General features: G+C 50.3%; 2 protein-coding genes across 3 annotated transcripts in view; one reads left to right on the top strand and one right to left on the bottom strand.

The window, feature by feature from the left end:
- Il16 (interleukin 16) overlaps positions 1-12,340 on the top strand; it is a 70,216-nt gene extending 57,876 nt beyond the window's left edge. For both annotated transcript variants that reach the window (XM_013350184.2, XM_026784438.1), the window contains 7 exons: positions 508-652; positions 2,967-4,035; positions 4,734-4,902; positions 6,800-6,901; positions 8,917-9,175; positions 9,457-9,579; positions 11,427-12,340. In XM_013350184.2, coding sequence (XP_013205638.2) covers positions 508-652; positions 2,967-4,035; positions 4,734-4,902; positions 6,800-6,901; positions 8,917-9,175; positions 9,457-9,579; positions 11,427-11,614 — 2,055 coding nt within the window. In that variant the 3' untranslated portion in view covers positions 11,615-12,340. The remainder of the gene's footprint in view (positions 1-507; positions 653-2,966; positions 4,036-4,733; positions 4,903-6,799; positions 6,902-8,916; positions 9,176-9,456; positions 9,580-11,426) is intronic.
- Positions 12,341-13,233: 893 nt separating this feature from the next.
- On the bottom strand, positions 13,234-24,605 carry Stard5 (StAR related lipid transfer domain containing 5). Its single transcript, XM_005357686.2, has 6 exons — positions 24,462-24,605; positions 23,798-23,847; positions 23,317-23,449; positions 19,028-19,145; positions 18,241-18,334; positions 13,234-14,915 (listed from the first exon to the last, which is right to left on the bottom strand). The coding sequence occupies exons 1-6, from the start codon at positions 24,558-24,560 to the stop codon at positions 14,768-14,770; spliced, it is 642 nt and encodes a 213-aa protein (XP_005357743.1). The 5' UTR covers positions 24,561-24,605; the 3' UTR covers positions 13,234-14,767.
- Positions 24,606-26,510: the final 1,905 nt, after the last annotated feature.

The following is a 26,510-nucleotide window of genomic DNA, read 5'->3' as shown; positions in this document are numbered from 1 at the left end:
GTGCCGTGAACACAGTCAAGAACGTCATTTGAAAAACTTAAAGCCAATGAGGGAAGCATGTGACATGCTTCAATTTTGAGCGGTCCTAGGTCTTAACTTAGGCAGCCTCAGAGGGCGGTTTCTTTGGCCCCTGCGTGTACCTTCCCGGGTCAGGTAGTGGGCCAGCATGCTGTTGTAAGCTAAGCAGTGCCAGCATCTTTCTCCTCCCCACCTCTTGTGCCCATCACAGATGGCCAGCAACTTCCAGTGTCTGCGACGCATGCCCATATTGAGCCCAGCAGGTTGTTGGAAGCCTAGGATTACCAGAGCACCCAAAAGGGGTTAACTGTGCAGCAACAGCCCAGTGTGGGGGAAAGCAACCCTTCTCCGCCTCTGCTGCTGCTGCTGCGAATGTCCCTCTCGATGTGTCTCAATACTCACTTTCAAGTCCTCATCAAAGAGTGCCTTGCCTTCTCACAGCTGGAGGCTACCGTTTTGACACGGTCTGGCTTCCTGTTTACACCACAGGAAACCAGAGAGCTGCTGCCTCCTCTGCCACAGGAAGACACGGCCAGGAGAAGCCCCTGCACCGCTGCCTGCTGCCCAGGGCCTGCAGTCAGCACACAACCTTCGTCCTCTACAGAGGGGGAGCCAAGGAGGAGTGCCAGTCCAGGTGAGCCTCTGCGGGGGTCTTCCGGAAGGAAGGTCTTCCTGGAGAAAGTGCTAGGGATCAGCAGGAACCTAGAGTTTGTGGGCTGAGGTCAGGGCCTTGCATGGACACAGTGGACATCGCCAGTGACTGGGGTTGAAGGGACAGTGAGGCTTCCGGGGTGCTGGGGCAGGAGGACAGGGCAATGCCCTTCTGAGTGATAAGCTTCCTGGCTGAAGCAATGATTCCAGGGAGATGGTGGTACAGATGCCGGCCACCCTGGAGGGGTCTACAGGGAAAGATGGCCAAAGATTATAGCTCACCCAGCAACCCTGAGCAACTGCATTCCCCGGGTGTCGGCAGGACAGCGTACGTCATCCGTTATGCTCGAACCTGAGCGTGCAGCATGGGAAAAGCGTGAGCGGTGCTTGTGGATGGTCACCACATCCAGGAGGTGGATAGCGGTGGTAGGTCCAAGTGGTGCACCTCAATACAATGCCATAGTCTGAGTACTAACTAGCTTACTAGAAAGAGCAGAGGATCCTGGGTTTACCCTTCTTTAACAGTGATCCTGGGCAGTCTACTTTGCTTTTGTGGGCTCGTTCACTGGTCAGCAAGTATTAAAGACCACACAGAATGCAGGTATGTGACTCACTACGGCTAGTGGGTGTGTGAGGCTGTGTTTGGGGCCAGTGGTGAGGGAGGAAGGGATGCTCCAGATAGGTTCCTGCCCTGAGGAGCTCCCAGTGTGGCAGAGGGGTGAACGGGGAAGCTACAAACCATATTCCTTAAGCACACAGAAGCCTCTGGAGAGCAAAGGACAATATAAGTGGAATGATTTAGACATCTCACCCAGAGAGGTGCCCCACCGAGGGAGACTCCACTTCCGGAGACTCCACTTCCCCACCCTCCCTTCCCTTGGTTATCCTAATTGAGGACACACCCTCGTCTGCAGAGGGTTTGCCTGTAGAACTTTGGACTCTTAATCCTTACCATACCAGTTCCTTATAGCTAAGAAATCTGTAAATGCAGAAACAGTCTAAGGGCAAGACCACCTTGCTGAAGTCCCGGAGTCACTAGTACCCACCCAGGCCTTCACAGCCATGCATGGCTCTTCTTCGGTGTCATCAGGGTTCATTGCTCTGCTTCCCTTGAGGCACTGTGGCAAGAGACAGGAGGGAGCGGTGTTCCTCAAACAAGGGCTCATTCTTACATGAAGGCTCTCCCTGAGACATGCAGCCCAGGCGGCCTGGTCTTCAGCAGACAAGGCCGAGGCATGGGAAACACGGAGGATTGACAGTGACATCCCTCTCGAACGTCACTCGGGGGCCAACTACCCCTGTTTATAGGGAAGGGAGTCAAGTGCAGGGTCTCCCCTGCCCACGCAGGTAGATGTCAGTTTAATGTCTGCCATCTGATTCTGAGGAAGCTCTTGCCGTGTTGCCCCGTGGACAGAGCAGCCCGAGGAGATCATGGTCACAAAGCAGGCGACACAGTGGGACACCTTGTGGGAATTACCACATCCCAAATGCCCAGACCGCAGCCAGATAAATCAACTCAGAACTGAGGAGGGGACCTTTCGGATTCCAGTGTAGAGCCCAAATTCAAAATCGGTGACACATAGCTTTGTTTTTTCTCTACCTGGAAGAGCTTAATCAGTTCTTCTGGTCGAGAAAAACTCATTTTCCAAGCAAGCTGGTCCGTGACCTGAGTGTGGGCAGAGCCTCTCACTCCCGCAACTTCACGGCTTCAGGAGCAGGTACCGGGTGCATAGCTGTGCCATCCATGTGCCTTTGAAAGGAGCGAGCCTCAGTAAGTTGTGCGCACCCCACCGGCAGGCACAGTCATCCCCCCTGCTCTTGAGTGACACAGACAGTCCAGGTCAAATAGGGTGGCCCACAGGAGGCTTGTGGAGTGGAGGTTTAAAAAGCAAAAGAATTGCTTTCATTTCTCATTTCTCGTAAGTGATCTGGGTGACCACTTTAGACAGTGGAGAGGACCTCTGAGCGGGCAGTGAGGTGGCAGGGGGTCTGGCCTGCTGGTCTGACCCTGACCACCCTGGCCCCTCATCCGTCTTGATTGCTAGAGTCCTCTCTTGTCAAACGACAGGTACTTCCCAAGAACACATCCAGTTGTAGGATGTTAAGATGGTAAAAGGGTCTCTCTGGCTCTTCAGTTCTGCCTGTTGGCACCCCACTTAGGTGACAACCCTTGGCCCTGGCCCCTAGCATGCCCACTGTGTTCTTCCCCAGGGGTCTTCAGCATCGTAACTTGAATTTGCAGAGAAAATCCCCAGTGAGGTGCCATGTTCAGGTCTGGCTTTGTTTCTGCCCTCCAGCGTCACCAGGAAAACACCCGCTGCTGAAGAGACAGGCGCGGATGGACTATAGCTTTGACACCAGCACCGAAGACCCTTGGGTTAGAATTTCCGACTGCATCAAAAACTTATTTAGCCCTATCATGAGTGAGAACCATAACCAAATGCCACTGCAGCCCACCACCAGCCTGGGTGAAGAGGACGGGACACAGGGTCACCCAGAGGGGGTCCTGTCAAAAATGGATACTGCCAATGGTGCTCCCCGAGTTCACAAGTCGGCGGATGGCTGTACTGTGAAGAAGGGGCCCCCGGTAGCCCCCAAGCCAGCCTGGTTTCGTCAGAGCCTAAAAGGTCTGAGGAATCGTGTCCCAGACTCCAGAAGACTTCCGGATGTAGCCTCGGCCATTCAGTCAGCACCTGTTTCCAGGGAGTTATCGGGGCCACACTCACAGGCCTCCTCCTCCTCCATCAGGCAGAGAATCAGCTCCTTTGAAAACTTTGGCTCCTCACAACTGCCAGAGAGAGGAGTCCAGAGACTGAACCTGCAGGCCGCCTCTGGGGAGACCACCAAACTTCCAGGAAAACAAGATGGAGGACGGGTTTCTGGTCTCCCGGGGCGAGGGCCTACAGTTTCTGTTAAGCACAGGCAGGCAGCAACAGAGCCAATAGCCACAGGCTTCACTAACACCTCCGAGGCCAGGGACCCAGGTGTGTCTGAGTCCCCTCCCCCAGGCCAGAGACCCAGCCCCAAAGCTCTCTCCCCAGACCCTCTCCTGAGACTGCTGGCTGAGGATGCTCAAGGCCCGGGCATCAAGATGCCAAGTCAGCGGGCACGGAGCTTCCCCCTGACCAGGACCCAGTCCTGTGAGACAAAGCTCCTGGACGAAAAGGCCAGTAAGCTCTATTCCATCAGTAGTCAGTTATCATCAGCCGTCATGAAATCCCTGCTGTGCCTCCCGACTTCCGTCTCCTGTGGCCAGATCGCCTGCATCCCCAAGGAAAGGGCGTCTCCAAAGTCACCTTCCGATAACAACACAGCTCCAGAAGGTCCTGGTGAAGTCGTTGCCTCGGACACAGGGTTCTCCCTCAAGTGAGTGTCTGTGTCCTGCTTGCTCTCCACTGTCCCCATTCTTCTAGTCTATATTATATGGCAATTATCTATATTATATATTAACATTTCTCAGTTACGCTAGTTAAAAAAATCTTTTCGCCTCATGTGTATGTGTACACGTGTGCATTGTAGCTCTGTCCTCCATGTGAAGGAATTGTTCACACAACCTCTGACCTGACTTGGACGGGAAGTGGGGACCATGACCAGGCCCACAATATCCACAAAGTGGATGCATATCTGAAAGGCCCGCTCTCAGCTTATGGAGCACTGGGTGAGGCCGGGAGATGCTCTCTCCAACAAGAATCTGTTTTGCTTTTTAATGATCCCAGGACCTAGGCAGGGAGTAAGGACATTTAGTCCTGTTTCTGTCCTGGCCCTTACTCTATGAGCGGAGTCCTGCCCTGTGCACCTGGCTTCTCTCTTTGGCTGGAATTAGGAGGTGGATGAGATCTGCATCACAGATGTGTGGCTTGGTCGGGGGATCTGAGGCCTTCTCCAGCAGGGCTGGGGGTCTGGGTCTAGCCCTCTTGGATCAGCTGTGATTTATTTATTACTTATGCTGCTGGGGATGGATATGTCGTCTCAAATAATAGAATTCCTGAAGCGCTGAGTCCTTTGAGGGATGGGGTAGTTCAAGAATCCCGCTTTTCCCACTGTGTTCTCTCTGTTTGTGAAAGCCTTTCAGAGCTGAGAGAATATTCAGAAGGCCTCACCGAGCCAGGGGAAACTGAGGACAGGGACCACTGCTCTTCTCAGCCCGGCCAGTCAGTTATCTCCCTGCTGAGCTCAGAAGAACTGAAAAAACTCATTGAGGAAGTGAGAGTCCTAGACGAGGCGACACTGAAGGTAGGTTTCCTGTGTGCACATCTGCAGGGACACGGGCTGCCTGTGGGCTGTTGGGGCCATCTCAGCTGGGCCAGAGAGGGGAAGCAGCTAAAGAAGTTTACGGTCCTCAAGGCTTGTCATTGGGCTGGCATCAGATGGTTCAGTGGGCTGGGGCAAGGGGTGTGAGCAGATCCTTGGGCCTGACATCCTTTTACCATCATGATGTGTCTAAACTCAAGTCTATGCTGCGTGAATATTCCATGGGCTGAGGACCTGGCATGAGTGTCCAGAGAAAAGCTGCATGGCATAGAGCCGCCAGTGGTAACCAGCGTAGGGGAGGTAGGCTCTCACCCTGGGGCTGCTTTCATTATTTCCACGGCGAACCTCTCGGTGAGCTCGAAAGGACCTCTGTGCTTCATCCGCATCTTTCGGAAAGTCCCGTTTGCTCGGTTGTTGCTGAACTCAGATGAAGTGCATAGAGAGGGAACGACCCAGCCAGAGCCGGAGCCAGCAGTCAGAAGCGGGGCTCGTGGACCTCACTCTCTGGAAGCCTGCTGGGGTCCATACCCGTCCCTACACTGAGATGATGCAGATGGGGAGGGAGGACTCTCCTTTTCTGTTGGAAAGCTGTGGTTCTCCACAGCTGCCTTTCTGAAGCCAAGGGTGCAGTTAAGTTTGATGATTCTAAGATGCCGCCAGGCTGTAGTTTCTCCTCTGCGGTTCTCATTAATCACTTGCAGCCTGCATGAGCCACACCAGCCCTCAGAGCCCAATTCAATGCAAATAACATGCTGGAGGTAAAACTTGAAGGTCAGAGCCTAAATGTTAGTAGAATACTTTTTTTTTTTTTTTTTTTTTGTAGCATGGCAGTTACCCATAGGATTAAAAAAACAAAGCCTGCAGATAATCCCTAAGATGTGGCCAGTGTCGGGTCAATGGGGCTTTTACATTCAGGTTAACCTTCTGTCCCAGGAACTCCCCATTAAAAGATGGCAGAGGACCTACAAGTCGGGGGCTCTGGTAGTCCTTGACCAAGGGACTGCTTTGCCATGTTTTTATTTCCCAGTGCCCTGTACCAACTAGTGGCCCAAGAACCATAGCCTTGAAAATAAATTTTACTTGGTCTTTTAAAGTTCTCAGACTCCAGATGTCATAAGACCTGAGATTTCTTACCGTTTGGTTTAAAGGGAATGAGTCAGTAGCCCTGGGTCTGCCTTCCTCCAAATTGGATGTGTTTGGCTCTCCCTGTGTGCCTGTTACTCATGCCCATCCATCTTGCCTACATGTGTGACCTCTATGGCTCTTGTGGGCACCAAAACTCCAGGTTCCAGCTCTCGACTAGAATGGAATCTCCTGCCTTTGGGTAGTGCAATTAGGTTATCCTGGCTCCTGACCCTTAGTTTCTGTTTGTGCAGGTGTGTGTGTACACATTGGCACACCCATGTACAATGGAGCGAGGTGCTAGCTGGGCCTCTCACTGCTGCTATGCTTGTGGAAAAAAGGAGAAGCCAGCAACCGTGAAACAGCACTGGCCCCCGAGAGTTTGACCCGAATCCCACTATCTGCCCTTGTCCCACAATGTCAGGGTAAAGCAGCATCTTCCAGCCTGGCTGGATCTCTAGCTGGCGTAGCCTTGTGTAGCCCAGTCTGTGGGAGTTGGGTGTGAATGGGAGAGAGAGAGAGAGAGAGAGAGAGAGAGAGAGAGAGAAAGCCGGGCTTGCTGTTTTACATACATTTGTTTCCCCTCCCAAGCTTCCTGTAATTCCTGTGTGATGAAACTGCCGCCTGAGGAGGTGGTAGTTCTGGCCCAGCTGGTGTTTAATGAAACAAGCCAGCATGTTGCAAAAGCACGTGTTAAATTGTTCACGCGGCTGCCTGCGGTATGGCATTTGTGAATGTATATCATTTTCCTCCACAGCAATTAGACAGCATTCACGTCACCATCTTACACAAGGAAGAAGGTGCTGGCCTCGGGTTCAGCTTGGCAGGAGGGGCGGATCTAGAAAACAAGGTGATCACGGTGAGTGGCCCAGGATTCGGCCTGCTGGAGGCAGAGTAGGTTGCTGTGGGTGGGAAGACCTGCCTGGAAGGGGTCTTGTGATGGTAAGGAGTTTAAAAGGAAAGCCATTGGGACCTTTCTCAAGAGGCACAGTGTGGGCTCCTATCTGAGCCAGACTTAACTCTTTGACATTATATGCCTTTCCATGAAGAAAGGTCTCTGTGCACCCTAAATGGCCCTAGTACATTACAACAAACACTAAATACATACGGAGCATTAAAAAGTATTGTGTCTGTGTGAGTTTATGTGCACACACGCACAGACGTGTATGCGTGCGCATGTTCTCCACCAGAACATATGAATGGAACGTTGGTATGTCTTATACCTAATACCTATATTCTTGAGATTATGTGGAGGATACTTTAAAAATGGAGAACAGAATCTGGAAATATTCCCATCAATAAAGCCCTTCCCTTGCAAGCATGGGAAGCTCGGCCTGCTTCCCAGAACTCAGGTTAAAGGAAAGGTGTGAATGGAGGGACGTTTATAGTCGCAGAACTGAGGAAGCCAAGACAGACTCCCAGCTGTCTGTCAGCCAGCCTAGCCTACTTGGCAATTCCAGGCTCCTGAGAGACCCTGTCTTAAAACACAAAGGGAATGCTGCCTGAGGTGTGACAGCTGAGGTTGTCCTACGGCCTTCACATGTTTGTGCACACACACGCTGCTGCACACACACACATGTTCATACAAGTGTATGCACATATACACACATGGATTGGGGCCAACTTTGGTAAAATATCTTATAAATTCCTTTGGAAATACAGCTTGTGGTAGTCACTAGGATTTGGAAAAGTATACTACATAACCACAGGGCATTTTTAAAGCTCCAGACTAGGACTGTCAACTTTTCCTTACTATGTAAAAAGGAGCCCACGGAAGGCATATGCTTGCAAAGGAAAGGGCTGCTCTGCTTTCGTCCACTTGTGGACATGGTTACTGTGCTATGCGCAGGCCACACACGCCATGGTGTTCATCCAGTGTCTGTAGAGCTTGTCCCAGCCTTCTGTTCCACAGGACCCAGAGTCTGGGATAGTATGGGGAGGGGCAGCAGATCTGTATCTTGGGCATCTTTTCCCTTGTGGCCCTGAAGTCGATTCTGGCTTAGTTGATCTGACCAGCATGGGCCCTCACCTGCAGCTTCAGGTCCCCAGTTGCTGACTTGGCTATTCTCAGGCCTCTGACTTCCTGATCCAGGCTGTGTGGCATGGGATCTGGGACTCAAATTCAGGCCTCTAGGTGTGGTGGCAAGGACCTTTCCCCACTGAGGTGTCTTTCTTTCTGGCTGTAAGATAGGTTCCCCCCACCCTGCATATCATGCAGAAAGAGGAAAGGGATCAGTTGGAGAATGAGGATGTCCAGGCAGCCTAGGATTGTGCACCTCAAGGACTTCCAGTAGAAATGGGACCTGAGTTCATTCCCAGAAGGGATACGCTCTCCTGAAAGGTGTTTCAGGAGCCACCATGCTATTGCATTGCTTACTCAGAGGACCAAGATGTAGACTGGCATTGTTGGGTTGCTGGCATCTTTGAACAATGGACATTTTGGGAGATTTTGTTTAACCTCATGTTCCCAAATTTCTTTGATCTTGGAAACCTGTTCTTATAAATACCCCTAGTTAATAAGCCATAGACTCAGTTTTGTCAGGAAACCATTCTGAGAAGTGTGAATCCAGGGTGGATAAGGCAGAAGATGTTCCCTAGGAGTGGATGGGGTTGGAGGATCAGTCGAGGGCATTGTGTGGAGTGCTTGAAGACTCTCTGGCCATCGCTGTTGCTGGTTTCTGCCCTGACTAGGAAAGGAAAGGAAGGAATGCTGTCCCGCATCTATTGCTCTGCCCTGCGATATAGTTAATATGTGCTGTCTTCGACCTAAACTCTGCTGGGGATGGTTGCGTACCTGGCTTGGGGTCCCCTGCCAGCACAAATGGGGATCTGATTTGGGTGGTCTGTGGGTTCTAATTCCTTTGGCTTGCTTAGGTTCACAGAGTGTTTCCAAATGGCCTGGCTTCCCAGGAAGGCACGATTCAAAAAGGCTACGAGGTTCTTTCCATCAATGGCAAATCTCTCAAGGGGGCTACCCACAATGATGCCCTAGCTATCCTCCGCCAAGCTCGGGACCCAAGGCAAGCTGTGATTGTCACCAGGAGAGCAACCGTGGAGGCCACTCATGACCTGAACTCCTCTACTGACTCGGCAGCATCAGCTTCAGCAGCCAGTGACATTTCTGTAGAATCTAGTAAGTGTTCCCGGTGCGGTGGGATGGGGACTGGTGAGGGATGCCCCCTTGTGACTGCCTTTGGCCATTTAGATCCGTCGTTGGTGGCCATGCGGTCATGTCTGGTTCCAACACACCACCCCAGCTTGCCTGGTGTGCTACCGAGATGTGAGTCTGTGTTTCCGTGTGTGTGTGTGTGTGTGTGTGTGTGTGTGTCTGGTTAAGCAGCTGGCACAAACCTGGGCAGCTGGGTCTGAGAGGAGAGCAGACCACCGACCAAAACTATGTATTTTCCTCTGCAGCGGAAGCCACTGTCTGCACAGTGACACTGGAGAAGACCTCTGCAGGACTGGGCTTCAGCCTGGAGGGAGGAAAGGGCTCCCTTCATGGAGACAAGCCTCTCACCATCAACAGGATTTTTAAAGGTGGGTCCCTTTTCCCTCGACACCCTCTCCAGTTGTGGGCATGCAGCAAGCACCCCAAACCCCAAACTCCTGAGACCCGTCTGGGCCACTGTGGATCCCCATGCCCCTTGAGTCACATGTTGACCCCTAGACGTTCAGTTCTGCTTTTCTTACCTTGTGCCCTTGCTCAGCCACGCCCTTACTTCTCTTTTTGCTGGGCCCTCTCACCTGGCTAAGCCTTGGGCTTGTGTAATGAGTCTTTTTCTGTCCCGCCAGCCAGATCCCAAATAAAGTCACAGAAACTTACTGTTCATTATAAAAGCTCAGCCTATAGCTTAGGCTTGTTCCTAACTAGCTCTTATAAGTTAAGCTAACCCATTTATATTAATCTACGTTCTATCATGTGGTGTTACCTCTCTCCCATCTTGTACTTCCTGTTTCCTCTCCATGTCTCCTGACATCTACCCTGCACCTCGATTATCTCCGCCTTCTTCCTCTCTATGCCAGGAAGTCCCGCCTATACCCCCTGCCTAGATATTGGCTGTACAGCTCTTTCTTAAACCAATCACAGCAATACATTTTCATACCATGAACAAATATCCCACAACAGGCTTGATTCAGCTTGGTAGGACCAAGGACAGGAAGAGGCAAGGAAGACTCTGGCTTGGGCACAGAGTTGAGGGGTACCAAAAGATGCATTGAGAAAGATCAATACTATTTCTACACAATGTACTTAGAAACAAATGTCAATCTTAAAAACTATACAGCTGTAGTAGCATTGAGGTGAAGACAAGACACTCAGGAGTTCAAGGTCAACCTTAGCTACATAGTGGCTAAGAGGCCAGCCTGGGTTATGTGAGTCTGTCTCAAACCAACCAAGCAAACAAACAATCCATAATACATAATATGCCAACGTTTTGAGTAAAGCCAGAGGCTGGCACTTGTCTCAGAGCCTGGTTAGCTTTACTCTAGTCCTGAATTCTTTGATTCTTCCCATTTGATGTCTTCTTCATTATGAACTGGGCTACCAGACAGTCTGACATGTTGGTCAGCTGAATATGGATTTTCCCGGAGAGAGGCATGAACACCTTGTAGCTACCATACAGCTACATACTATCCGTAACTCCTTCCACTTCTTAGGTGGAAGCCTTGGGCAGGGGAGCAAGGGATGTGGAGAAACATTGGTCAGAAGCCAGGCTCTGGGTGTGGTCTCAGCCCTGCCTCTAACTGCAGGTGACCATTCCTTACCAGTCTAGAGGTTCCTGATCCACAAGAAGAGGTAAAAAGTAAGGGTGTGTGTCTGGGAGCTTTTAGAACTGGGGTCCAAAGGGCATCGCGTCCCTCTTATCTGTCCTTATGAGCCTTTACAGCTAGCTGGCCTTACATTCTGCACCATTTGTGGAAACCCAGTGGGTGGACTGAGTCATGCGTGGTAACTAACCCAAGTTTCCATGTTAGCTACAGCTCTGAGAAAATGTTTTTAGCTCTCGAGGGAGTCAAAGCTAAGAGACCTGGGTTCTAATATTAATTCCGCAAGTGCAGTAGTAGCAGGGCCTTGGACTATTCTGGGCCCACGTGCACACTTGGGAATGAGCCTTCAGCCACAGGCAGGGGTTACCGGTACCATGGGATGTGGATGCCAGAGCCTGGAGGTAAGAGTTCAAACCTCACTTGGAAACAGCTGAGTCTGGTATCCAAGCTCTGAGCTACCATGCTGTGAAATGCTTCACTTTAGAACCACTGGCAGTCTCCCAGAGGTCGGTGTGTGATCCACTTCTGCAGGGACCTGCTTCCTCAGAAAGTGCCTTTTATTCCTCCTGTTTCCCCGTGAAGCTCAGGATCATCCGTCATCTTCTCCTTCTTTACAGGGACAGAACAGAGTGAGACAGTCCAGCCTGGAGACGAAATCTTGCAACTCGCCGGCACTGCCGTGCAAGGTCTTTCTCGGTTTGAAGCCTGGAATGTTATCAAGGCATTACCGGACGGGCCTGTCACTGTGGTCATCAGAAGGAAAGGCCTCCAGTGCAAGCAGATGACAGCTTCTGGGGACTCCTAGACAGGGTGCCGATGCCAAGACAAAGCAGGAGCGTGAGGCTCCCATCACTGCCGATTCTCAGGGTCTCTGCTGCCCACCTCACCCAGGCTGGGGGAAAGCCCAGGTGTGCTTCCGGTAGCTGCTGCTCAGGTTTGGACCTTCGGGGACACCGTCCATTGAGAGGGTCACACAGAGGTGATTGATACAAACCGTAGACTGTATATAGACAGCTTAGTGCCAATATTCTGGTGCCATAATAAAATGGATGTATTGTAGTTTGCTATGAAACCCATGTCCTGATTTGAACATCACCCAGGTTCTTTGAAAGCCAACCCCACGGCGGCAAGTTTTCTCTTATGAATTTGCAGAACAGGCAGGACTTGGAGGAGAGTTCCTTTTGGCCCTACTAAGCATTATCCAGATGAAGATGGACTGGGCTGGGGCTCTAGGAAGGAAGGGTAACTGCTGGTGCCGCTAGCTGCTGGTGTTGAGCGCTGACTGAGAAATCTGTTCATGGCCTGGGCTTCTGTACCATGATGTCGGGCTGCCTGCAGCACACACCAGAGCCAGGCAGGAGCTGCATCTTTTTTAAATGGTCTGCCTTTGAAGTCGCATGGCATTGCTTGCACTGAGAGCAGGCGCACACCTGCCTGGGCTCAAGGAAATGGGGGGATGTTGTCAGGAGCATTTTTTGTAAGATGCACCCTGTCACGAAGAACACTTTCAAGCACTTAAAAAAAAAAAAACAAAAAAACAAAAAACCTGTTTTTTTTGCTTGGGCTGAGAAATGATCCTAGAAAGAGTGGGACGAGGGGATAGAGGAGCATGGTGTTAGTTAAGGTGTGAACAGATGTGTTCACAGGATGAACTAGCATGGCTATGAGCCTAAAATGAAAATTACTCCCAATGTCCCATCTGTCATGGCAGGCACTCTGCTTGACGTTGAGTGATAGCCATTTATGATCACGGCCACTTCACCGATGGTGGGTCCTGTGCCAGGGTATTGGAAGGTACTGAGCCTCAGGACAATGAGTGACTTGCCTGTCTGGGTCGTGGTGGGGCAGAGATTATCATTCCTTTGGTGACCTGATAGACATGAGCAAGCCCAGGAGCTTTAAAACACAGCACACGAGGCTCCCAGCCTGTTTGTAGCATGTGCGTGATCTGTAGAATATCTTTCATCATTGGTGAATCTCTGATAGCCTCACTCAGGACAACTCGGTGTGACTCCTGATGATCCACAGCAAGTATGGTTTATTAGGTCTGGACCAGAGCTTCAGATCCTTATCCCCAGTCCTCTGTTCCCATGAAACAAGGATGGCATAGGGAAGGCCTGGCAAGGATCACAGACCAAACACCAGAGACCATTTATTTCAGGGCACTGCCAATGGGGGCTTGCCAGTGTGACCTGCTAGCCTCTCCAGAATCTTAAGTCGAGAATGTTTGTTTGAAATGGACTCAGAAACCCCTGCTGGGCTCCCCCCCCCCCCCCCCGCAAAGCCCTTCAGCGACTCTTGCATAGCTCAGTCTCCCCTACTCTGAGAAATGGCAGCCTATGCCTGGAGCTGGCATGCTTATTTCTCCAGCCCACTTTAAAGTTTGTGCTATATAGTAGACAAGAAAAGGAAGAATTCACGATATCATTTAGATCAGTCCTTTAGATCTATTAACAATAAAAGGTGTGGGGCTGGGGAGACAGCTGTGCTTGGCATGCAAGCCTGGTGACTTGAATCTAATACCCAGAGACCAGAAAGACAAAAACAAATAAAACCAAACAACCAAACAGACTAATGGAAACCAAAGAACCAGGTGTGGTGGCATTCGCTTGTAATCCCAGACCCGGGGTAGCAGAAAGACACAGCTCTCTGGAACTTCCTGGGCATCCGGCCTAGCCTATTTGATGAGTTTCTCACCTGTCACAAAAACCAGGGTGGATCACAGCCAACAGAATGGTACAGCAAGTGGGCTTAACATGGAGACAAAACCAGAGAGAGACAGCAGGAAGAGATCAACAGTTGGTATCCAAACTCAGGGAAAACAGAGCAGGGGCAAGAAAGCCATCTAGACCTAGATGTGGGAATATCCAAAGCAGCCTTATCAAGGTGCAAAGGTGTCCTAGACTCCACGCCCCATACTGTGAACGAATGGAGGAAGAGGAGAGGAATTATTAAAATCTACTGAAGGGGGGGAGGCTGGCTGGACTGTGAGGCGCACCACGTCATCTCTGCAGTCTTCAAGCAAGCACACTGTCAGCCAACAGGGACCTCTCCCTTCTTGATAAGAAAAGCAGGAATCTAAATGTATTTGAAAAGCTAAGGAGACAGCATTTGTCCCTATTGGCTGCTTTTGTGGCAATTGTTAGATACTGTAGGCTTGTGCAGTCCCACAGCACGGGAGACAGCATGGCCTGATGGGACGGTGTGTGGGGGGGGCTCTTCTTCCCAGACTCCCCCATGCACACAGGGGCTGCTGGCCCCATTCAGAATGACTCACACTGGTCACAAGAACTCCCGCTCCCTCCCAAAGATACAATTTGGTTTCATGGGGACACAAACATTAACTCATGACAAGACAAACAGGAAAAGACAAGTCTGATGAAAAAAAAAACATTAGGTAAAAAGTGTTTTTCCTTTAAGGCTTATTCTGTGCTTTGAAACATGTTTTCCAAGTTGACATCTTTGTAAAGGGGGAAAGTCTTGTGTTAAAAATTGGTATATAAAACTATCAGAAAACGGACACAGGAGTCTGGGACAAAAGTCTAGGAGCTCCAAATGCCAGAGGAGCAGGACTTAAGGACCAGGAGAGATGATGATTCTCCAAGACTGGCACAGAGACGAGGGGTCTGACAGCAACGCACAGGGCCCTTGAACCACAAGGAATCAAAGGATGCTCCAGCCATGTCTCTGTCAGGAGGCCATAGCAGTATCCTGCCAGGAAGGTGTGTACCACCGCAAGCTGATGGATAGTGCCTTCCACACCAAGGCCAAGAGGAAGGAGTAGTGTGTGTGTGTGTGTGTGTGTGTGTGTGTGTGTGTGTGCTGCTGTCCTGGGCTGACATTCCCAAGACTTCCTGTTCACTCGGGCATCTCCAAAGGCCACAGTAGCTCTTCCGTGTCCTTTGACGCTCAACAGCAGGAGGCCCTGATGGGTGTTTCTTGCCAATAGGTGACCGTGTCAGTGATGGAACTTCCTCACGGCTTTCTGAAGGTTGGGGTAGAACTCGGCCATGCTGCGAGGGAAGAAGGAATCTACCACGCTCTGCGGGAGGTAGCCACTCAGGTCTGTCTGGAAGAACGTGACCAGCTTGGTTTTGTTGGGCTCCCTGAGAAAACAACAGCAGTGCTGTCGTGTTAGACATGTACCACAGAGGCATCAAAGCCCAGAGCCACAACCAGCGACCAGCAGAAGTGGCTCAGACATGGTGATCACCTCCACACCTGCTCCAGCCTCAGTGCCCAGGGCTCCTCTTCACCCCCTTGTTCTAACATGTCTTTTAGGGGACACACTTCCCGGCCCACTGCAAACACATTGGGGAGCTGGTGCCATGCCCTGGGTGGGACGTGCAGATGTTCCTTGTGGCTATTATTAACGGCTGTGTTTTCGATGACCGGGGACTTCTGGGACACTCTGGGCCCTTTCCAGAGGTGGGCAAGATTGAAATTCCCTCCATGCCAATGCATACTATGACCACGCAGTAGGGATTTTATCCTGTGTGATTTGTGGCCCTACAACACGCTCTGTCACAGATGTAAGTGTTATTTAGTCTGACGTGGAAGAAATTTGCAAAACTGGAAAATAGCGCCATTCTCCTCAGCTTCTACTTAGAAGTGCTGACTGATGATTGTTTTTTTCTAAAATGTCACTTAGCATGCAATTCACTTACTACTATTTTGTGGAGAGAATTATTTTAGATGGCTCAATCTTAATTGGAAACATACTACATAATGGAAACTATGTACGGACTGGAGTCCTTTGAAATCCTCAACCCTATTTCAGGAGGGAAATGGAACCATAGATTCAAATTTTGAGCTCCGGCTTAGAGAACCAAGGGCTCCTTTATACACGTGTCGAAGAGGCTTTGGCAAAGGGTAGCAGAAGCCCAGATGTGGGTCCCATCTACTGATGAAACAGCAACAGGGCATTAGATTAATCCAGAAGCTGAAATCAGATTTCACACAACACAGGAAGTAGGGCATGACCAAACGGGAACCTGGAGGGGTCCTTGTCACAAATGCTGCAGTGGCCAGGTTTGGAGAAGCCTTGTGGTATTTCCCCCTCCCCTACCATGTGGCATTTTATTTGAATGATGCTGTTCACATCAAAAACTCCACAGAGCATCATACCTCCAAGGTTCTATTTTTCTGCCGTGGAACTTCTGGTATTGGAGACTCTAACGCCCCCGCCCCCACCACCTCCAGCAGTCTAGACAACTACTGAGGTCTCAGAAGGACTGGGCTAGCGGAGGAGCAGTGTAGAGAGATCAGGGACTGCTCTAGACAGGCATTTCTTTACCCCTGTGGGGCAGGGAGGTGGGAGGGGAGAAGGAGGAGGGAGAGGAGGGGGAGAGCGATCTGGGGGCAGGGCCCCCTTTGGATCTCAAATCCTCAGCTCTGTCAGATTCCATCTTCTCCCTCCCTCACCAGCTCCAACCGATTCTGGGGCCTGGGGCCCTTCTCTGTCACCCCCAAGACTCCCCCTCTCCCCCGAGTCTATCCCTCATGGTCACTCTGCTGTGTTCTCTTTGGAAACTTAAACAGGTCAGTAAGAAATCACAGTTCATGACCACATTTCTCTCTGGGGAGCCCTGAGCTTGGCAGTACATCACAGGAGAGTCAAGCTACTTGGGGAGAGACCCATGGGGTAGGCCAAAGTGGCTAAAAGGGGGCTCGGGGCACCATGACTGTCCTCACAGAAACCACCAGGAGTTTGTCATGACACTTTCACCAGAACACACGTGGAGCACGGGAAATGTTCCCTGGCATTCACAGCAGGGGCGCCACAAAGGCAGCTCTGATGTGGCCTCCTCCAAAGACTGTAGTGTCCTGGGAGACAGCGCTCCCTCCGTCACAGAGAGTCTGAGCCCAGTCACCTCCACCTCACTCCCCAGCGTGGCCTCCTGCTCTGGGTCACAGCTCCACCTACTCTGGGGGCATCCGAGCAGCTTCCACTGAAGTCATGGCCTGGATGCTCAGCCCTTGCTAAGGCTCCCAGTTATGAGGCTGGCAAGGTCTGGCCCTGCTTCCAGGCCCCTCCCCGATCCGACTCAATGACTTCCTTCTACAGTTTCCCTTGTACCCACACCTGCTTCTACCCAGAGGAACCCTGGACCTGCACAGGCCACCGTGATCCACGAGACTCCTATCAAGGCTTTTGCTGACCTCCTGGGTCACTTCCTGACTCACTTCCACCCTACCCCAGGTCCGTTCACCATCTCTTAGATTTCTACACAGCATATAATATGGAGTAATTCCTAGTGTACATACAACATAATTATGCTCATTTGTGCCTTGTTTATCTTCTCCTGCCCCATCAGAATTAAGCCCACAGAAAACAGATGTTTTCTATCTGTTTTTTAAACACAGAAAGAAAAAAAAAAACCACACAGTCAATATGAAAGACAGATGGCCAGGTTTAAGCTGAGGCTTTATCACTTGCTGGCCTGTGATCTTGGGCTAGTTATATAACCTCTCCGTCCTACCCACCCCTTCTATAGAACGCGGGCCATGATCACAGTTATATCAGCTAAAGCTTGCATGTTGCGCGTTTCCTTAAGCCAGTTCTGAGAGCCAGCCTCAAGGAGCAAGGTCTCTGCTCTTACTCGAGACACTCCGCTGCAATATGCCTGGCAACCTGGAAAGGCCAGGACGTCTTGGCACCCGACTGCAGGGAGGAGAGCAAGGAAAAGTGGTCCAGAGTAGTTTCCTAGGCCCAAGTCAGAGGGTCTGATCTCAATACCGGGACCAAAGCACACGGCTTTACTATTGCAAACGCAAGATCTTGAGGCATGTAAGAGCCTTCCAAAAGATGTTTGAGAGCCAGCCTGGCAGACATAGTGTTCCGCGGAGGGTGGAGGGTGGGGAGGGGGTGCTCCGTCTGGGTTTTAGTAATAGACCAGCCTTCTGGGACTGTGTGAGGAAGCCCACACGTTTCCTTCTGCCTGCCTGCAAGAAACGCAGGGCTACACCAGCAGGTGCAATTCCTCTCCTTGTTAACTTGGGTGGTGCTCAAAATAAACCTGTGACCTTCAGGTAGCTCATTACTCAAGAGCTCCTGGCAAGACCCTGGCTGTGTCTGTGAGTGTATTCAGGGTCCTCTGATTCACAATATGGTCTCGGAAGTGCCCTCGAGGCCCTGAGCGCTGTCTCATTTCTGGTAAAGGAGGGGTGGTCACTGTGTACAACGCATTTGCCTGACCTGTCCTGTGGGGCTGGAGAGAGGGATTCTCACATCCAGATTAAAATAAGTAACTTACAACTTCCCCAGGAGCCACGACGGCACATCGTGTGGCTGAGTGCCTGCAGGCGCCAATGTATTTTCTAACATTGATGTTACTTTTGTGGGTTACAGTCAAAGTACCTGTTTTCTGAGTTCACAGAGGTGTTATGCTTAGGTCTGAGACAAAGTCCCCCCCCCCCCAATCTCCTTACCCTGGCAGTGGTTCACAGAAGCACCCGCATGGATGGTTAAATCCTCGCACAAAACCTGGCTTTGGGGGACATGATGGGTGTTCCACGTGGGTTGCTGGAAGACATTCATGAGGTCAGTGAAGTCACCTTCAGACAACAGGGACACCATCACCAGTACTGAGGAGCCACTATCGGCACAGGCCCAGTGACTTCGAAGTCCAGCACCCAGCAAAGGGTTCTGCTACCTATCAGCTTCCTTATGCTTACACCCACTCCAGTTCACACACACATGCATCCTTACCCCCACACAGCTTTTCCCCCAACCCTTTAGGAATTTAAGAAGAACATTCCAGAATCTAAGGCTCAGGGTAGGAGGAGAAAGATTCCTCTCTCAAATTTCAGTCCATAGAAGTGAGGATGTGTCCCTGAGCTTCCCTAGAGGGAGACGCAGAGGAATCGTGGGACTCTGTTGCTCACGGGGAAGGAACAGGGCAGAAAGCAACAAGATTAGGATGCTCCTGTGGACCTGACACGCTGACATACAAGGAGAGCAACTGCAATCCGCACGTTGACGGTGCGGACTGAGCTCAGCAGGGATCAGAACAGATCTGGGACACAGAAAGGCCCAGGTATTAGGTCTCCCCATTCCAGATTCTCAGGTAGAGTCTCCCCAACTCTACAAGGGAAGAAGATGGCACACATGAGCCTGCTGATGGTCCCCAATCACCCAGCGGTCCCCGAAGAGCTAGGGGTGTGTAAGACAGAGCCCCGCCTCTAGGACAGCCAGCAGACACCTCCCGTCACTCACCGTTGGAACTGACGGTGCCATCTTCGTATTTCTTCACCAACACCAAGTCCACAAAGTCCCTGGGAGAAATCAGCTTCATGGCAGCCGAGGGTGTGGAGGTTCTGCTCACACACAGCATCTGCCAAAACAAAACGGGCTCAGGACTACTGAAGACAAGTCATCTCCTACACAGCAGTTTGGAGGAGATGCGAGCAGGAGAACCCAGAGGAAGTCTGGGGACACTTGGGCACTTTCCAGCAGGTGCACTGAGGCCAAATGATTTCATCTCCACGTCTTAAAAAAAAAAAAGATCTTCTTCTCCACCCATCTAGTATCATCCTAGCTTGCAATGTCCTGGGTACAATTCCTTGCTGTGCCAAAGATCTGCAGGAATGCCAACTGCAATATTTGGTCACGGTGCCCCACGCTGGGCTCAGAATGTCAGTTCTCCCTAAGCACAGTCCAAGATACAAGTCCATTTCTGAATTCCCATATCTTGTAGCAGGCACCATAGAAGTAACCGTTGCTTTCTACAACTGTAACATCTGCTTGTGCTTCCATCTGGAGTCCGAGGGAAGCGTCTGTCTTAGGAATTACTGAAGAGTCACTCGCTCCAGACCCTAGTTCACTCCAGGTTCATGGCTCCTCCACACATCCCTTACCCGTCCTCTAGGAAGAATCAGGATGCTCGTGAGCTGTCTGAATCACGCTGATGCATGCCATTGGAAAGGAAAGGTCCTTGCCCCTTGTCGTTACTGTTTCTCCTAACGAACAAGAGCCCCCTCTCATCCCTGGCTTCTCTGCTGTTTGGGATGCCTAAGTTCCCCGGCAGCCTGTGCTTCCTCTCCTTAGCGTTTGCGGAAGGCTGTGTCTCTCGGCAATGGGCCAAATCTTTCGATGAACACATGAATTAATGAGAACAAAGAGTTCTCACACATCCCATGCAGAGATGAAAAACACTTTTTCTCTTTGTGCTTTATCATTCTTCATTCAAATTTCCGAATATAATCATGTTACCTTACTTAATAAATTCTACCCATAACTCAGTCTAGTTCTTTTTTTTATTTTTTATTTATTTATTTTTGTTTTGTTTTTCGAGACAGGGTTTCTCTGTGGCTTTGGAGCCTGTCCTGGAACTAGCTCTGTAGACCAGGCTGGTCTCGAACTCACAGAGATCCGCCTGCCTCTGCCTCCCGAGTGCTGGGATTAAAGGCGTGCGCCACCACCGCCCGGCTCTTTTTTTTTTTTTTTTTTTGATTAAAGGCGTGCGCCACCACCGCCCGGCTCTTTTTTTTTTTTTTTTTTTAAAAAAAGAGTCTTGTGATCAAAAGAAATAGATGATTTAAAAAGTCTTTTTTTTCAACATACATGAATATCTATAATAACATTTGGTGATGTCCAAGGAAACACATGGGAGGAGAAAATGGAGCGGGATGCTGAGCTTGGTGGTATAAGCTTGTAATCGCAGCACTTGGTAGGCAGAAGCAGACAAATCTCTCTGAGTTCAATACCAGCCTGATCTATATATGGAGTTCTAGGCTAGCTAGGGACCCTGTCTTAAAACAAATAAACAAACAACTCAGTGGGCTGTGTAAAAAAAAGTTCAAGCAAAATAATTACATTCTGATTACAGGTACTTCTTGTTGGTGGTGGCTTGCTTTGTTTATCGAATTGAAATGTAACTCTGCCTAGCCTGGAGCTCCTAAGTAGCCTGGCTGTCCCCAACCTTGTGATCTTCATGCCTCTACCTCATGGCTGCTGGGATTACAGGTATGTGCCGTTTTAAAAACGGGACGTAAAAAATAAAAGTCCGTATTATTAAGACAGAACTAAATGCCATTGCTTTTGCTCAAAAATAACAAACAGTACATGTCAAAAAAATCCACACTTTATGAAAATTAAGTTGTGAATTGGATGTTAGATAATAACATGTGTTGGAATGAGACATAGACTTTCAAAAATCTGTTCGAGGAAACACAAGCCAAAAGTTTGAGGATTCATGCTTCATGCACCAGAAGACTGGCTGGGCTCAGCTAGGGGATATGACTGCACTGGGATCAGGGTCCCTTATCATAGCCAGGGACAAGCCAGCATCCCCAGGGGAGCCAGAAAGCCCCACTAGACCCAACCAGTCAGTCATGGTGGAGAACTGACTTAGAAGGGAAGAGAATTCTGCACAGGTGAGTACCACGTGCATACGTTGGGCACAGGTGGTGCCTGGAAAGCAGCACCAGAGAGAAACATCCCCCTGGGGGAAGAGCTGGGAGTTAAAGCCACTGGGACCCAGAACTGGGGCTGAGGTGAAGGTGACAGAGTTAGAAGGCTATTTTTGGTTTCCTTTGAGAGGTGGCACTGTGACAGGAGGGGGACCAGCTCCTGCTTGGCTCCTTTACCTGTGTGCATTTGGCAGCTTGTCTTTACCCCTGTCAGACTGTCTCCTTCCCCAGGGCTCAGGACAGGGAGCTTGTAGCCAGGAACAGAACATCCGATAACCGCCTTGACAGCATTGATGGGTCAACCACCATCATGGCGGCTCACCTATCAGCCTACGACTTTCTTAGCTTACATTCTCTTAGCCCCACCAACCACTGTACTGAGACCAAGAGGCGGGAATGTGCTCAGGAGATGGGGCCACTACTGATCCCGGGCTATGGGAAGGCTTAGCAGGTGAAGCCACTTCCTGTGTGAGTATGAGGACTGGAACTCAGACCCCCCCAGAACCCCCACACAAGCTGGACGGGAGTGGTAACTCAGCTGTAGTTCCAGAAGGAAGGCAGGGGTCCCTAGGGAGTGCCTGGAGCATGCTGGCTGGAACTGCAGGCTCCAGATTCAGCAAGAGATTCTGCTTCAATATATAAAGCAGAGAATGACTGCATGAGACACTTTTGGGGGCTCCACGCACACATGAACATGCATACACACATACATGTATACCCCCCTTACATACAAACATGTAAGTCAAGTATATAAAAGTCATTAATCAAGGGTTGCTCAACTTTACCCACTTGGGCACAATACTTTGTATTCTCTCTTTGCATCCCTTTCTTGTGCTGGCGTCACTTCATCCAGAACAAGAAAATCATATCTATTTATTGTGGTTTTGCAAATGTCCCCACTCAGACCAGCTGGCTTTATAAAGGAAGCCATTTAACTATTAGAAATGGAGAGAGAAAGAGACAGAGAGAGAGAATCACTTGTCATAAGCTAAAGGCAACTGCAAATTACATGTAAAAGCGCTCAAGCCTGACTCCCAGCCCAGGCTGCCCACTGGTCTCACAGTGAGGGACAGCGTGAGTTATGTTGTGTCAAAGGCACACACCAGTGCCTGAGATCCACTCTCTTCTTATTGGCAGCAGAGAGATGGAAGAAGGGTTGAGACAGCACCATCCTCTCTGTGTGTTTCGATAAGGACATGAAATTACCAATCTTCCCAGGGATTTCCGCCCCGTCCTTCAGACAACTCTGACATAAAGTCTCCCACGGGCAACAGACGGAGCTGAAATGAGGTCAGGACAAAGACACCTGGCTCCACAGCTGGAAAACGCTGTGAAGTTTCACAATGCTACCTGCTTACATAAGCACCAGGCAATGCCAGAGAGGGCCTAGACAGCAACCCTAAGACGCCATGCAAATCCCACAGGTTAGCCCCACTGGCATTGCTGTGTATGTGTTTTCACCGTGGTTTTCTATTCTTCTGAGTGTCTCTGACCAAAATGAAGCAAGGCCTTAGAGTTAGAGATGATGCCGGGGCAGGCTCATTGAGACTGCAGCTGTCTGCTGTAACAGCCCCTAGCCCGCACGGCTATTTAAATTTACATTTAGATTCATTAAGATGAATAATTCATTTCCTCAAGCCAGCCACCTTTTCAGGATGCATGGCCCCATGGGAACCTGAGGCTCCCACACTAGACAAGACGGTTGCGGAACAATACTGCCCCATAGCAAGGGTTTCTGCTGGGCAGGGCCGGTCTGCAGGGCACACACTTTCCGGAAGTGGTCCCTTGCAGTGGTCCTACTGTGGGCAAAAGACTAAAACAGCTCTGTCAGTGGCTCTGACAATCTTCAAACTAATCTGTTAGTCTAAACCCAGGCCTGCCTCTATGTTGAGGGGAGCCCAGGCTTGCCCTGGGCTTCCTCATCTATAGCCCCTGGCTCTGCTGAGGGTTTCTGGCCTCTTGGAGGAGTCACGCTGTTTCCAGAGGGTCAAAACTGTGATGGCGTGCAGGGCACTCCTCTTGCCTTCAGAGGAGATGGGGTCAGGGTACTGCGGCAGGACGAGACACTCAGACGAAATACCCAGTGAAACTTACATCTGTGATGCTTTGGACAACTTCAAAACTGGTCACGTTGACGTCCCACTTCTCCCGGAGGCCTCCAGCAACTGGCTTAATGCAATCCCACACCTCTTCCAGTGTCCCACACAGAATCCCTTCTCCTCGGTACCTGGAACACGGGGAAGAATTTGACCCAAGACATCAATTCCACTTGTTTATCTTAGGATTTTACATCAAGTCTATTATTACATGTCTGTCCTTGTTCTAGGGCTGGCTGGCAGAAACAGGGCTAAAATAGGCTAGCCCGCCTCCTCTCTAGCCTGCACAAACAGGTACTAGGCACTCACGGAACACAGCTTGCGAGAAAGGATCCAAAACACTAGCTAAGGCTTTTCTGGAAGATGACTGGGGAGTCACAGGGGGGCCAGGGTGGGTTGGAATCTCTCATGAGGCAACCCCAGAGAAACCAGGAAGGGAGTCGAGGATCTGACAAGCTTTGTTCGAAGCGTGCACTTACAGATTCCCTGGAAATTCCTGAGACGGCCTCCAGGAAACTGAAACGCCATTCTGTCAAAAAGGCACAGAATGGAAGAGGTTTAGAGCTAGAGGAAGTCTTGGAGTTGGGATTTCAAGAGAGGATTTTCCAAGGTCACCCAACCCATTCCTGGCACAGCTGGGATTCCTCATGGACTAAGCGGCCCCACAGCAGGTGATGACCAAAGAGATCCCCCGCAGGCTGACTCCAGAAGTCAGGGGCCCGTCTCCTATCGCCTTAAACGCCACCAAGAACTTTTGTTTCCTCAAGCAAGTTAGGGATATTTGTTTTACAGAAAACATCAGAAGCGTCAAGGAAGAAAACCGTTTCTTTCCCTGGCACTCTCTGGGAGAAGGGACTGTATTATTATAGTGTACGGAGGAAAGACTCGGTACCTGGAGTTGCAGGTCCAAGCCTAACCTCAAACCAGTCAGGTGACCTTGAGTGTGTTCTCAATGAAAGGGGCGGGGATCTCCGGGAGTCTTAGAGAGCAGAGCAGCCACCCTCCGTGGAATAGCTCCCTCAAACCACCTCCGGGGGCTGGGGTGCAGAAAATCTCAGGGAGAGGAGAAGCCTGGGAGTTTGGAAGACTCAAGCTCCTGGGACCAGTCTCCAGATCCCCTTTCCCGCTCAGTCCCTCACTCACGCCTTCCCGGCACTTCTTCCAGCCCGACTCGTCCCGCCGATACCGGAGCACCTTCTCCGCCACCGCCTCACTCTCTTGAGTGGCCCAAGACACGTCCATCTCAGCGGCGAGCAGGGTCCCAGCTGAGCAGCACCGGTTTTGCTAGGCGGAAAACCGGGCCTTGGGCGGAGCCTGGAGCCCCGCCTTCGGGCTCCGCCTCCCTCTCAGAATTGGTCTTTGCTCTCAAACAATCCCGTCCCTCCTGGAAATCGGCAAGTCTGAAGATGGAGGCTGGCCCTGCGATACGTGTCATCTCTGGGCGGGATTCAGGAAGCCTGCTGGGCATCTGCCTACTCTGGGCAGGGCCAGGAACTACTTACTCCTGGGCTAGAGCGTGGCATGGTGATTTCCCCTTGGTGCTCAGAGGTTTTCGGCTCTGACTGAGACCGTACAGTTTTCATAGCAAACAACTCCCCAGGGGGGTTTCTGCGGGGTGGCCCCGGGGATGTGGAGGAGCAGGTCGTGGAGGCAGGCACCAGGGGAACCCATCTGCAACTGTTCAGGAGGCCTGCTCAGGGATGTCTGCCTCTAATAGTACAAGCTGCTCACTTTGTTGTGCTTGAAAAATTAAGCATATAAAACCATCAAAGATAAAAATGGGAGATAAAACTGAGATATATTTTAACTAAAAGTAAGTTATTTGGCTGTTAAAAAATGGCTTTAAATCATTGAGAAATGTCGAAACAAAAAGATACTTTTTGAATTAAAAAAGAAAGCATCATACATGGAAAGATAGTTTGTGACAAAATAAATGACCATGGCACAAAAGATGTAGACCCCTGGTAAAATTAAATGAGGAGACCCAGCTAGGGGACAAATAGAACCCCTGTGTTAGGGCCCTGTGTTAGTAACAGTACTTGAGAGAGGATTTTTCCTAACGGCAGATGCTAACATGCAAGTGTGCAATGTTTTGCCAACAAAACAATGATACATATTAACAGTTGCCTGTGCTTTCTCTTTAACCCAACAGCCTCACCTGTGCCGAGGCATGGAAGATTGCCCTTGTAATGGAAACAAACTTATTTGTCAATGCATTAAGCCAAGTTACAAGAGACCCATTATGTGGGATATTGTGTAACCATTAAACTCCTATAACACAGGAGACGGAACTGAGGCTGGCGCCAAGGAGGATTGCTAAAGAGCGGAGGCCCAGGCTAAGTCTAACATGGTTTGTTGGTCAGTGTCCTCCCACAAAGTCCTGGCCTCTCAGGCCACCAGGTTCCCTGGCTGGCCTCACAGGACCCCTAGCTGGCTTTGAGCTAGGTGTCCAGGGTGGGGCTACCACAGAATATTCATTGCCTTAGCTCCAGATACCGTGACTCCAGTAAATAAGTAAGGAGATGCCCGTGCGTTGTTCCCTTAGCAACGGTTTCTGTTTGTTCACGTTTACGGCTTGACAGCTGCTGTCCTACACAAGTATTTTACCTGGATTGAGTCATTCAGCATCTAAACATCTAGTCACAGCACGGTGAGGTGGAGACCAGTGGCTCCAAGGGCTTGGAAAAGAGAAAAGGAACCAATCACTTGCAAACAAACAGATGGAAAAAGAAAGCACATATACTGTGTAGCGATTTTTAGTTAGAGGTTTTAAAAGATTCATTTTATTTTTAAGTGTGTGTATGTGTGTGTGTGTGTGTGTATGCACATGAACAGAGTGTTCAAGGAGGCCAGAAGAGAACATTGGATCCCATGAACTAGAGTAATTGGCAACGATAAGCCTCCCAACGTGGGTGCTGGAAATGGAACTCAGCTCAGGTATCTTCTCGAGTTCATGCCCTTTTAACCACTAAGCTATTCCTCCAGATCCCCAGACTTGTAACAATACAGTGGATCCTCTACCAGGGATAGTTTGATGACAGGACAAAAAAGCAGACAATCTCCCTTGCCAGGGACCATTACTCAACCACACAGGCATCTTGTGAGACCACAGTTCCACAAGCAAGCTTGATAAGGCAACTTGGTAGCTTTCTGTCCTAAAGCACAGATAAGGGCTGGTCTTCCCAAAGCGGA

Source organism: Microtus ochrogaster, chromosome 22 (assembly GCF_000317375.1).
Source record: "Microtus ochrogaster isolate Prairie Vole_2 chromosome 22, MicOch1.0, whole genome shotgun sequence".
Classification (NCBI taxonomy): domain Eukaryota; kingdom Metazoa; phylum Chordata; class Mammalia; order Rodentia; family Cricetidae; genus Microtus; species Microtus ochrogaster.
Note: the sequence above shows the minus strand (reverse complement) of the source record. Positions and strands in the feature narration are given on the sequence as shown.